The sequence below is a fragment of the Canis lupus genome, chromosome 10 (assembly GCF_011100685.1).
Source record: "Canis lupus familiaris isolate Mischka breed German Shepherd chromosome 10, alternate assembly UU_Cfam_GSD_1.0, whole genome shotgun sequence".
Taxonomy (NCBI): Eukaryota; Metazoa; Chordata; class Mammalia; order Carnivora; family Canidae; genus Canis; species Canis lupus.
The window spans coordinates 50,142,011-50,154,655 of record NC_049231.1 but is presented as its reverse complement, the minus strand read 5'-3'; the positions used below and the strand labels follow the sequence as shown (position 1 = coordinate 50,154,655).

General features: G+C 48.7%; 2 protein-coding genes across 6 annotated transcripts in view; one reads left to right on the top strand and one right to left on the bottom strand.

Annotated features, from left to right (window-relative positions):
* The window catches only part of TTC7A (tetratricopeptide repeat domain 7A), a 144,891-nt gene extending 144,083 nt beyond the window's left edge, over positions 1–808 (bottom strand). For all 4 annotated transcript variants that reach the window (XM_038551218.1, XM_038551220.1, XM_038551223.1 and 1 more), the window contains exon 1: positions 513–808. In XM_038551218.1, the coding sequence (XP_038407146.1) occupies positions 513–717 (205 nt within the window). In that variant the 5' untranslated portion in view covers positions 718–808. The remainder of the gene's footprint in view (positions 1–512) is intronic.
* Positions 809–971: 163 nt separating this feature from the next.
* Positions 972–11,215, top strand: MCFD2 (multiple coagulation factor deficiency 2, ER cargo receptor complex subunit). Of its 2 annotated transcripts, none has more exons than XM_038551225.1 (4): positions 972–1,117; positions 6,906–7,066; positions 7,848–8,007; positions 9,471–11,215. In XM_038551225.1, exons 2-4 carry the CDS (start codon positions 6,918–6,920, stop codon positions 9,597–9,599), a joined length of 438 nt encoding a protein of 145 aa, XP_038407153.1. In that variant the 5' UTR covers positions 972–1,117; positions 6,906–6,917; the 3' UTR covers positions 9,600–11,215. The 2 variants fall into 2 exon arrangements, with proteins under 2 accessions (XP_038407153.1, XP_038407154.1); XM_038551226.1 differs by lacking the exon at positions 972–1,117 and adding an exon at positions 1,245–1,545.
* The last annotated feature ends 1,430 nt before the right edge of the window (positions 11,216–12,645 follow it).

Here is a 12,645-nt window from a genome sequence, read left to right as displayed (position 1 = left end):
AGGAAAAGAAGTGGGAAGAGGAGATTTAAAAAAAAAAAAAAAAGACAGTCTCGGGGCAGCCTGGTGGCTCAGCGGTTTAGCACCGCCTGCAGCCCGGGATGTGATCCTGGAGACCCGGGATCGAGTCCCACGTCGGGCTCCCTGCATGGAGCCTGCTTCTCCCTCTGCCCGTGTCTCTGCCTCTCTCTCTCTCTCTCTCTCTCTCTGTGTCTCTCATGAATAAATAAATAAAATCTTTAAAAAAAAATGACAGTCTCACATTCCTTTACCCATCTGGCCAGTAGATATTCACGGAACAACAAGTCGTGGGGGGGGGGGGGGGGTAGTTGGAAGAGGAGGATTATGCGGGGTTTATGGTTTCTTTTGTCTGTGCGTCTGTTGTGGTTTTGCAGTGCTTTGTCTTCTACTAAGAGCAGGTGATGCCGCGAACTGCACAAGGAAGGTGGTGTTTGAACGGGGCTGCCCCTAAAATCTTGGCGGGCCTCGTATAATAAATAGGACGTAAAGGTTACCGATGATGCGGCTGGTGGAATACAGCAAGCAGGGGCTGGAGGTAGAGGCCGTGGAGTCCCAGCATCTCCGAGGCGGCTCATCAGCGGAGTAATTCGGGCTCCCATGATGTTTCGTCCCAACCTGCAGTCGGGGGCACCGAGGAACCTGTCCAGGTGGGGGCCCACTGCGCGCCGGCCGCAGCCTCCGACCATCCGCGTTAGCCATCCGGGCCCCACGCAGGACCGCGTTCCCAGCAACCCTGGAGGCGCCGGGGGCCCGCCAGCCCGAGCCGCCTGTGGCCGGGGAGGGCAGGCAGAGGAACGGCCTCCGCTGGACTCGAGCCCGCGACACGTGGACCCTCGCGAGCGGTCCGCGGCCGGGCGCCGGGCGGGGCGGGGGCGGGGGCGGGGCTCCGCGGCGCCGACGGGCGGGCAGAGGGGGTGCGCGTGCGCACGGCGGGGCGGGGGCGGGGCCGGGGGCGGGGCCGGGGGGCCGCGGTCCGCCGACGGGGGCTGGCGAGGCTCACGCCGGAAGGCTTCGCGTCTGGAGACCTGCCTGGAACCCCGGGCGCAGCGGAGGCCGGGCTTCGGCGTCTGAGGCTCGCGACCCGAGCCTGGGGAAGGAGGTCGGTGGGGCCCGCTGCGGGGCGGGATGCCGGCGCCCCTCTCTCGGGCCCGGGTCGGGGTGGGGGTCGGCCGCCGGGAGCAGAGCCCCCTGTGCTGGGACTGGCCGGCGGGGGCTCTGCAGCCGGGGCGGGGCTCTGCCCTCCTGGAGCACCTGCCCGGGGGCCCGGGGGCCCGGGGGCCCGGGGGCGGCGCGCTCCGCCTGCCTCGGGTGCCCCGGCCTCCCGCCGGCCGGGACAGCACACAGGTCCCGGGGGAAGGCGGGGAAGCGCCCCTCTCCCGCGCGCCCTTCGCGGGCACGACAGCCGCAGGCTCCGCTGCGCAGCCCAGAGACCTGAGCGCCCTCCCCCCGCCCAGCGGCGCCCCTGGCGACTCCCACGTCGCCCCTGAGCGTCGCCGCGATCGCCCGACCGTCCCTCCGCCGAGCGAGGTCAGTCCACCGTCTGAGCTCCCGCAGGCAGCCTCCCGGCTGGTCCCCTGCGCCTCTTGATCCTCTGCAGTTTGCTGCGTACTGCAAAGCCACAGTGATGGTTTTATTTTTTATTTTTAAGATTTTGTTTATTTATTCATGATAGACACAGAGAGGGAGAGAGAGAGACGCAGACACAGGCAGAGGGAGAAGCAGGCTACACGCGGGGAGCCCGACGCGGGACTCGAACCCAGGTCTCCAGGATCAGGCCCCGGGCCGAAGGCAGCGCCAAACCGCTGAGCCACCCGGGCTGCCCTCTTTTTTTTTTTTTTTTTTTTTAATTTTTTTAAATTTATTTATGATAGTCACAGAGAGAGAGAGAGGAGAGAGACATAGGCAGAGGGAGAAGCAGGCTCCATGCACCGGGAGCCCGACGTGGGATTCGATCCCGGGTCTCCAGGATCGCGCCCTGGGCCAAAGGCAGGCGCTAAACCGCTGCGCCACCCAGGGATCCCCCGGGCTGCCCTCTTTTCGCTCTTTTTGCCTCAGTTCTCTTCCCCACCCTGCTTCCATGGATCAGGTCCTCTGGCCAAGCAACCTCCCCCCACCCCCACCCCCCCTTATCAAGTGGACCAGGTGTTCTTCCTGCTTATCCTAGGATACAAGGTGTCCGTTCCCTGCAGGTCTGCAGAGTTATTCAGAGGAGATAATCATATCCTTCCATCTGCCTCTACTGTGTCTTCAACCTTATTGAGCCTTTTTTGAGTTCCTGGACTGGACCGAGTTTCTTACAGGCTTAGGTGTTGGTTACATTATTTTCGTTCTACCTGAAGTACTGTGTACTTTGAAAAAGATCCTTCTTGTCCTTCCTGTGTTACTCCAGGTGTGTGTCGGCGTACCTGCGGTACTCCATGGGTGTCTGTTTACTGGTCTCTCTTTTCCACCAGGCTGTGATCAGTGTGAGGGGAGCCCATCTGAATCACAGTTCTGTCCTCAGCGCCTTGTGTGGCACCAAGCTGTTAGTAAAAAGTGTGTTGGTTGAATGCATAAATGAAGCCTGGTGCTCTGTGGGCTCCCCGAACAAACCTGTAGATCAAGTTATTAAAAATACCCTGCTTTTCAGAACCAATTCTCAACCCCAAGCCCATGTAGCAATTTCTTTGGCCCAGGAACCTGGTTCTATTCTTGCCTTCAGTCCAGGACCATAGCAGTGGTAAATGGGAAGTAGTGTTGGGAGTTTTTCTTTGGCACTGACTTTGGGTGCAGGATGTCTGGATATTGGTGAGTGTGGCTGCTTTGAGTTTGAATTGACTGAGGGCCCCAGCATGAGAGAAAAGCTGCTAACAGCTGCTGCAGTCTTTATGGGAGGAAGGCTGGCTCCAAACTCTTACATGCCGATAGGGCCAGTGACACAATGAGAGGAGAGGGTGGGCCAAGCTGGCCAGGCCAGCCCTAGTGGGAGAGCTCCAAAGAAAAGTTATTTTTCCAACTTAGGCCAGGTCTGTGATAGGGAAACATATCTAGGTGCCAAAACCCACTGCCCTGAATCAGACTTGAAGGTGTGCCATTCTTGGGTCAGCTTTGTACTTTATGATTGGTAGAGTCAGGGAGAGACAGATAAGATAGGCTCCTGGCCTTCACAGAGGGAGGGAAAGAGAACAGTACGTCGTGAGAGGCTGCATACTGAGGCTGGAGGAGAGAATGATTGGTGTGGCTGGAACAATCCCGAGATGCCTGTGAATGGGACCTGGAAGTGAAAGGGAGGCTGGATGAATGGAACGGTGGGAGCAAAGGCTCTGGGCCTGGAAGAGGCTGCTGCATCAGCGAGGGGAGCCCCGTCACACTCCAGGCACTGCAAAACACCAACCTCTGAGCATCATCAGGCACCAAACTCCTGGGACTGAGGCTTCTCCTTGTGAAGGATGTCTCAAAGCATGGGTTGGGTTCTGAAGTCACCTTCAAAAGTCTCTCCTTTAGATTTTTTTTTTTTTCCAGTCTGGCCTTCACAATTTCCCAAAGAAGGCGATGAACTTGGGAACTGCTGGGGCTTATCTACCAGGCTGTTTGCTCATGGCCTTGAACTAAGTCATTGAAGCATGGGTGATACATCATGTTCTTCAGGCAAAGGGGAGTTGCTTATATTTCTTTTTGTTTTTTTTTTATTTTTATTTTTTTAAGTATTTTTTAAAATTTTTATTTATTTATGATAGTCACAGAGAGAGAGAGAGAGAGGCAGAGACACAGGCAGAGGGAGAAGCAGGCTCCATGCACCAGGAGCCCGACATGGGATTCGATCCCGGGTCTCCAGGATCGCGCCCTGGGCCAAAGACAGGCGCTAAACCGCTGCGCCACCCAGGGATCCCGCTTATATTTCTTTTTGAATGTGACCCGTTAATTTGTTGCTCCTCTGTGTTTGTAGATTGGGCTTTTGTTGTATTCTGTTAGAAACCTGCTACAGTAGACCGAGATGAATCATGTTCCAAACCAGTGGTACTTGGCCTTTATTCTGCTTTCCTTGAAGAAGGGATAATGTGGACTCCTAGTTACTGTATTAATTATCACTTGGTTGCTTTTTGGTGCCATTTAAATAGAGCCTATCCCTCCTCCATATACTCAATTTGATATATTAAGCTTCCAACCACATAGTTATAGGAAATGGTTCATTGATCACTCAACTGTCAGATCTTCAAAAAAAGGTTTTATGCTCAGTTACATTGACATCAAAACTTGGCAGCATATCTGTGAAGGTGGAAATCCCCCTTTAGCCTCTAAGAACTATTGCCCCATGGGCTGAGAACTGCCAGCCCCTGTGCCAGGCACTGTGCCTGATGCTAGGAATGTGGATTCAGTCCCTGCCCTCGTAGAGCACAGTCCAACAGGGAGCACTGACAAGTAATCAGGCAGTTCTCAAGGATGCATTCACAGCAGTTGTCAGGCAGGACTCTTCTGAAGGGAGGTACTGGGGAGCATATGGGAAGAACGCCTAAACCAGACTCGGAATGTTTTTTTTAAGATTTTATTATTTATTTTTTCTCAAGAGACACAGGGAGAGACAGAGACAGAGGCAGAGACACAGGCAGAGGGAGAAGCAGGCTCCATGCAGGGAGCCTGATGTGGGACTCAATCCTGGGGCTTCAGGATCACGCCCTGGGCTAAAGGCAGGGGCTAAACTGCTGAGCCACCCAGGGATCCCCAGCAGACTCAGAATTGAAGAGGGGTTGCTGGAGAAAGAGATGTATACTGTGCATGAGTCTAGGATGCTTGGGAGAAAGTGGCTTCCCTCTCTGGTCTCTCCTACCCCAGAACTGTAAAGGTGCATACTAAGACCAAGCTGCGCTACTCTGGCCTGGCAGTCACTTGCTGGGAGTAACTTGAGACCTTGTTTTCGGGTACCGGGTACAATGGCAGTGGCCTTGTCACGTTCTGTACACTTTTATTTGGTAAAACTGGGAATGTAGTTTCTGTTCCTGAATTATTTTCCAGAGATAGGAATTAAATGAAAGCCCCCCCTTTAAAAAATTCCATCCATACCTATTGGAACAAAATGATGGGATACATTAAAATACATATTTGTAAAGAAAAAAAACATGTTTTTAGTAGAAACTTTAGAATTCATAGAAAAGTAAAAAAGAAAAATCAGAATCACACCTCATAATTCAAAAGATAATCTTTAACAGTTTTTAGTCATTGTTCTGTGTATGGAATACAAAATTATTCTTTACAGTCTTGTGCAGTCTGCTCTTTATTAAATGCGTATTAAAGATCTCTTATTGTTAAGTATGACATTGCATTATGATGTCCCTATACAGTGGTAAGATTAGATGCTGCTTTTTGGCACCCTGGAAGTTTCTTCCCAGTGATGGTCATTTCTTTAGGGAGAGGACTGTGGGAGTGGATACTGCTGATAGGTAAAAGGGGTTTGGGAAATATTCCTGACGATTGTAGGAATGGCATTCTCCCAGAGTCTCACCCTTTGGGATGGTGATGGATTATAGCACAGCTACTTCTCAGTCCCTGGTGCAGGGCTTGGAGGTAGCAGCCACTTTGGAGTGAGCTCTGTGGGTGGTGGGTGCGAGGGAATGAGCAGCACCTGGAGCTTTCTCTTTCCTGCTGTCGGTTTGGGGGGATGGCTCTAGTTGGCCCGTTAGAAATCACTGGCCCTTGTTACCCACAGAATCTGCCACTGCCTTTTGGAAGGTGGATGTGTAGACTTGGTGTTGGTGTGGAGGACTCTTGGTGGTCCTTCATCTTCCTTTTTGAGGTTGGTCTATAAGCCTCCGAAAGGACTGGGAATTTTAGTCTAACAGTTAATAGAGGCCTGCCTGCGCCTTGGTGAGGAATTCTGGGAACAAAGTACTCCTGCCCTCAGGAGCTGGCAGGGGAGCTGACTATGCCTGGTTGGCCACAGTTCCAGGTCTAGCCAAACTCCGGGAGTACTTGATGGCATCCTAATGTCTCTGTAATTCTTCTTTCCATTGCTCTTTCACAGCGGTTAGTTTACCTGTCTCTGTCACCGTCCTGGGAGGCGGACAAGGCAGGGTTAATGTGGTTTTCTCTGTCCCCAACTGTAGGCCTTGATGTGACCCGCTTCTTTGCTTTCCTCAACTATCACATTCCTGCCTCTGGTCTTGCTCCCCTAAATACCTTGCTCCCAGTGTGCTGCTGGATGAGCCATTCTGAAACTAAGCTCTGGTCTCCTGCACCATGCACAAATGCGCAGTGGCGTCTATTCATCCTCCAGCAACTACAGCCTCCTTGGCCTGGTGTGCAAAGCCGTATCCCAAAATGGCTGGTCAGTCTCTGTGTCCTGTTTTCCTCTGTTCTGCCGGCTTCATGGCCTCTAGGCTCCCCCCTCAACTAAGCCGCTTGGAGTTTCTTTCCCACTCATCTGACCTGATTCTGTGCTCACACCATTGCCTTAGTCCTTCAGTCCCCACACATCCAGTGCGTGTTTGTCTGTCCAGGCCCAACTGAAGTGTCCCAGGTCTGTCAGCCTTCCCTGACCCTCACCCACAGGAAATTTCTTCTTCTGAACTTTCAGTTTTATTTTTCTTTAGGACACTTCACTTTCTGCCTTATTAGTTCTTTCCATAGGAAGTATTTTACCAGACTGTAAGCTTCTTGTAGGCAGGAATACTCTTCACGTCCCTTTAAGCTCTCATTGAGTTACTTGGCACTTTGAAGGAACTTCAGAAAATGTGGAGCCTTCCCAACCCCCTTGATTCAACTGATGGGGACTTGGAGGGCCCAGTTGGACAATCTGTTCCCCAGTCTTGTTCCTTTTACAGATCCTTCCCCAGGAGCACACTGTGTCGTCACATTTTGAAAGAACCTTAGCTTTGGTGTTTTCACGTGTACCTTCTATGTTCCCCACCTCCCAGGTACCGGCGACCATGAGATCCCTGTGGCTGCTCAGAACCCCCTTCCTGTGTGGCCTGCTCTGGGCCTTCCGTGCTCCAGGGGCTGGGGCCGAGGAACCTGGGGCCAGCTTCTCCCATCCCGGCAGCGTGGGCCTGGATAAGAATACAGTGCACGACCAAGAGTACGTATCCAGCCAGGGCTGGGGGCCCAGGGCCTCCCCCTGCAGCTGCAGCCTATGGCCAGCTGTAATGGCTCCCTCCATGTGCTCTCCCTTCTATTTCTACAACTCCTTGACATTTTTCAAGGATGATGCTTACCCCTTAGAGCCACCTGTAAATCAGGCAGTCTTTTTTCCATCATTTCATAGACGGAGGATCTTGAGGCCTAGATGGGATAAATGACTTGCCTGAATTCATTTTGTCTCTCTCTTTCACCACAAGCAGACATACAGACAAACCCCCACCACACGCACATTCATACTCGTGTGTGTATGTGTACGCACATGTTCTCACACACGTATACACCAGTAGTAGTGGCAGGATAGAACTGAAGTTTCTTGACTGACCAGACAGTTTTCTTTTCTTATTGGCCCATTTAAACATGAATTATTTGTTGCAACTTTTGTCGTGGGCCAGTTAGCCTCACACATTATTTATTATCTTAAAATTGGTTCAAAAAAACTTATTTTAGTTGTTAGCCCCTGAAAGTGTTAGAACAGCATTCTAATAATGGAGAGGGAAGAACACCCATAGTCTTGCCAGCTTAACAGGTGAACTGTTTGATTCTTTCCCTGCCCCTTTTATGGCCTTGCCTGTATCTATCATCCTTGAGTGTGCTCTGTCTCTCTTGTTTGTTTTTCTGGGATGGGTGAACTTTCCGATCTTGAATTTTTCAGTCCTTAAGGTTTGGGGATGATCCCGGGGTTGCTGCTGAAAGGTCTGAGTCTAACTATTGGTTTTTAGGCATATCATGGAGCATCTAGAAGGTGTCATCAACAAACCAGAAGCAGAGATGTCCCCACAAGAACTGCAGCTCCATTATTTCAAAATGCATGATTATGATGGCAATAATTTGCTTGACGGCCTAGAACTCTCCACAGCCATCACTCATGTCCATAAGGAGGTAGGTCAGCTGTGGCTTAGTGGATAGTCTTGGAAAGCCTTCTTCCTGCACCCCACCCCCTAACCCGGCCCTGGCCATTCAGTCCCTAGCCTTGATGACTGTGCTGTCCTTGCATCTTCTTTTTCTGCTCGCCACTTCCTATTCGTAGCCCCTTCTCACAAAGGGTGACCTCTGAGGCTGAATTCCCCCAGGGCCTTGTTTCTCTGACAAGTGCTATAGGCATTTCTGCCATGCACTGGAGTCTGAGAACCAGCACCTAAAGGACAGATCACATTGAAATTCAGAGCAGGGGAGAAGTTTTGTTTGTTTTTTTTTTGGGGGGGGAGAAGTTTTTTTGAGAAGAGTGGCGAACCAAGGGACCAAGGAATCGAGGGACTCAGCAGAAATTGAGGGTTCGTGTGATATTATACGTGCTCCATATGAGACGGTTTCCAGAGCACTTTCAAGTGGGTTAGAAAGCTTGATTGATCTTTGCCACAGCCTGTGAGTAGCCAGGGCAGGTGCATATGTTACCCCCATGTTACTGGTGAGGGCACTGAAGTCGAGATGGTGCATCTCCTGGTCTAGTGTCTGTCCTGCTCTGCCACACTGCAGTCCATAGAGAGGAAGAGGGGCAGAGCTGACGATGTGTGTGCTCCCGTTGTCTGCCGGAAGAGCAGGTGTGGGTTTGCTTTGAAGGTGGCAGGGAGTACCGATGGCTTTGTGCAGGAGAATAGGCACTATCACGGGAAGATCATTTGCTGTGGGAGGCAGAGTGATGGGCATGGGAAGACTTGCATCAGGGGGAGAAATTGTGATTCAGCAGTCCTGGCAGGCGAGGCTGGTGGTGGCGGTAGGAGAGCAAAGGGTGCACGTGGGAGAGGTGCCATAGGAAGAATCAGCCTAGATGGACAGTGTTAGCACTCAGCACAGCCAGCTCCACTCTATCTGCTTCTGGAGCAGGGCACCTTCACCCCCAAGAGGGTACCCTCACCTCCAAGATTATATCCACTTCCTCTGGTCGGCAGGCAGCTCTTTCCTCTTGTTCTGACCCCAAGATGCTGTCTGGTACAGACTGCTTGCGCTTTACAAGGGCACATTGCGTCCAGAGCTGACCCTCTGGAGAGCCTGGGTTGTGAGCTTTTCTCTAAGACCACTTTGTGGGTTTGTGGGAATTAGGAACCTCATCATTCTGTGTGAGCCAGACCTACCTTTCTGCAGTGAACATATGTTACATTTGTAATTAGAAAAGAATGAAAAGCAACTTTTAAAACTAATAAGCAAGGGCCTACTTTGATTGCATCTTTCTTTTTAACTTGAGTTGTTGTGAATTGACTATCTGATAGGTGATTTGTGGATTCTTAGAAGTAGCTATGTACTACACCAAAGGAGCTTGTGGACATATAAGCACGGACATTTTGGACATTAACTAAGCACTTCTGGTAAAATGTGTGACTCATCATTGTCTGCTTTGTATTTTGTAGGAAGGGAAACAGGCCCCACCAGTGAGTGAAGCTGAACTGATTAACTTAATAGATGGTGTTCTGAGAGACGATGACAAGAACAATGATGGATACATTGACTATGCTGAATTTGCAAAATCACTGCAGTAGACATTGTTTGGCCATTAGTTATATGCAAATGTGACCCGTTATAATGTGATTGAATACTTTTGGTAATTCAAAATAACTCCTTTCCAAAAAAAACAAAAAAACAACAAAACAAACAAACAAAAAAACAAAGCAAAAAAACCCAGAAAAACTCCTTTCCAATTACTGCTACCGTATTTTGGTAAAAACCTGTAGCAGTTTATTACACTGGGGTGAGAAAGAAATCAAGAGAAATAGAAATGGGACATATTGCAGTCCCAAAGTACTGTTAAATCTCTTACTGGACAAGGGCTTGATTAAAGAATCCTTTTAAAATATTGGATAATTAGAGCGTAGTACTCAGGAACTTGGCTGTAGAATACTGCTAGTCTCTTGGTTTTCATTCATGCTACCTGAAAAGTAAGACAAGCTTTGCCGAGTGGACACACTTCAGTAACAGTGAATAGCATAAATGCCAAATGTTTCCCCTGGTGGATCCTGTCTTTTCGGGTAAACGTGCTCAGTATTCTGAAAAGTTCCCCTGCAGCCTGAATGGTGACGTGCCCCCGAGCAGGGGACTATTAGGCTACTCAAAGCCACTGCATAAGAAGAATGCCAGATCCTGAGTTCAGCTAGCCGTAGAGTCTAAAATTCCATCTCTTATGGCACTTTGGAAATAACACACCATTGACCTAAGTGATTGACATTTTTTCGCTTTTCAGTATTTTATAGAACTACTGCCACATCCTTTCTTTTAGGTTTTCTTCAACTTAGAAGAGACCTTGAATTTAAAAGTGTCTTTATTCTAATCATTAGCAAATGTTTTAGCTTTCTTAATATTTGTATTTAACCCTTATTTCTGGGGTTTGTTTTTGCAGTTTAGAAACTATTAGGAATGCAAGGACTATATCCCTTCTGCTTGGTGCAGTGGTGGGGTAAAACTACTTACCTGGACTTGTGTAAGTGAGGAGTGAGATCACCAGGCACCAACTGCCGCCAACTACATTAGAAGGAATGGTGTTTAAATTACCTCTTCTAGCTTAATTATGTGAATTCTTTCCAATCAGGAAAGATGAGAAAAAGAAACCTAAAAACTCTTTAACAGAATGAATTTCAATAATGGTTGAAAATGAGAAACAACAGCAAATTATAATTTGATTTATTGAATGGGATGGATGTGCTGGGATGGAAAACCCAAAACGAGGGTTGAATGGGGAAAAAACTGCATAGAATTTGCTGTAAGATGTATACAGACTTATTTTCTTTATTAAAGTATTCTTATAAGGGGATCCCTGGGTGGCTCAGCGGTTTAGCACCTGCCTTCGGCCCAGGGTGTGATCTTGGAATCCCGGAATCGAGTTCCACATCAGGCTCCCTGCGTGGGGCCTGCTTCTCCCTCTGCCTGTGTCTCTGCCTCTCTCTCTCTCTCTCTCTCTGTCTCTCATGAATAAATAAATAAAATCTTTAAAAAAAGTATTCTTATAAGAAAACATACGTATTTGTAAAAATGTTTTCCTGTATCAAGTATTTGTGCAATGAGAGCTGAATTGTAAACTATTCTTGTAATATCTAGTTATTTTGAAAGATTTATATAATGAATCATGGATATATGACCAATAAAACTGATGAAACAAAATAAAGAGCAGTTGATTTTGTCCATGTAGGGGTCTTTTCCTCCCACATGAAGGTTTTGCTTATTTAACACAGATGTTTACATATACCTACTTCACCACAGGTCCTATGACTCTCCCTGGCTATGCCCTGTTCCTTTGGGCAGGGGTAGGTTCCCAGTAATCAGTCACTTTCCTCTTTTTCTGCATTTCTTCTTCTGAATGAAATCACTTTTTTGGACCTTTCTTTCCTGGCCACGTTCAGATTATGATAGCCTTGTCTAGCTTAGGAAAATACAGTGTTTTCTCTTGGAGTCTGGTGACTGTTTTTCCTTTGCCAGAGAGTTTAATTAGGTAGCATTTTTGGAAGCCTCCCAGGCCCAAACAAAAAGCACAGTCTCCCCTGGTGTTTTGGGAATAACATTTTGTTCTACTATTTGAAAAGGAAAGAAGGAAGGAAAGAGGGAAAGAAGGAGGAATAATGGGAATGAAGGAAGTTAACCATTGCCTTCAGTCTCCCCTGCACCCGCCACCAGATCATTGGATCTTGTGCTGGCTCTTCTTCATCCAGAGCTGCCCCTCTGGATGGATCTAATGAATGGCCCACAGTTGGAAGAGCCTCATACTGTTGGCTGCTGGGGAGGGACTGAGATCTGGAGAGGGAGAGAAGCGGATCCTCAGAAGGTAGAATCACCCCATTAAATAGACAAGACGGACACCTTCCTCCTCCACAGCTGGCATCTCATTGTAATTATTTCATGCTAGCATTGTGGGCCTGTTTAGCAAATGTCCCTAGTGGGAGGAGCTTGTGATTTTTAGGGACACAGAGACATTCCTTGCATACCCCCCTTGACCTCCTATCTCCTACACAAAAATACCGTGGCCTTCTCATAGCTCACCTCAAGGATTTTTCAGAATGTACAAGGAACATCTCTGTACTTCAGTTTCCGTATCTCTAAAATGAAGATAAATCTACCCAAGAGAGGCAGCCTTATATGAGCATAAGCTTTGGACTTGGGCAGACCCAAATCAGAATCCTAGGCCTGCTACTTCTCAGCCATGAACTTAAAATTTTGTTTCTCATATAAAACAACAACAATAACAAAGCAAACTACAATAAAACCTACTGAGAGGATAAGAGGATTAACAAAATGAGAGAAAATGTAGAAAGCATCTAGTAAGTGCCTAACACGGAGTCACCCATTCCTCAGTCTGGCTGGAGAGTCTTAGTCCCTTCATTGCTGTGGGGCAGGAGGAGCTGTAAAGGGACTTGATGACTCCTCAGGGGCAGGAGTCGAAAGATCTCTGTTTAGGTTATTCCATTGAATGGGTAGATTGGGTGTCAATCTTATTTACTGAGAAACTATGGAACAAGTTAGGATGTTCTACTATGTGGTGTTATAGTTACATTGTGATATCTGTGTGGGCATAAAGTCTTTTCTATGCTCTCACTTCTTGAG

What these genes read in the sequence shown, in the direction of transcription:
- MCFD2 (XM_038551225.1), top strand. Translation starts at nt 6,918, where the DNA reads ATGAGATCCCTGTGGCTGCTCAGAACCCCCTTCCTGTGTGGCCTGCTC. An exon ending in AATACAGTGCACGACCAAGA is followed by an intron (nt 7,067 to 7,847) that starts GTACGTATCCAG and finishes ATTGGTTTTTAG; the next exon opens with GCATATCATGGAGCATCTAG. An exon ending in TCACTCATGTCCATAAGGAG is followed by an intron (nt 8,008 to 9,470) that starts GTAGGTCAGCTG and finishes TGTATTTTGTAG; the next exon opens with GAAGGGAAACAGGCCCCACC.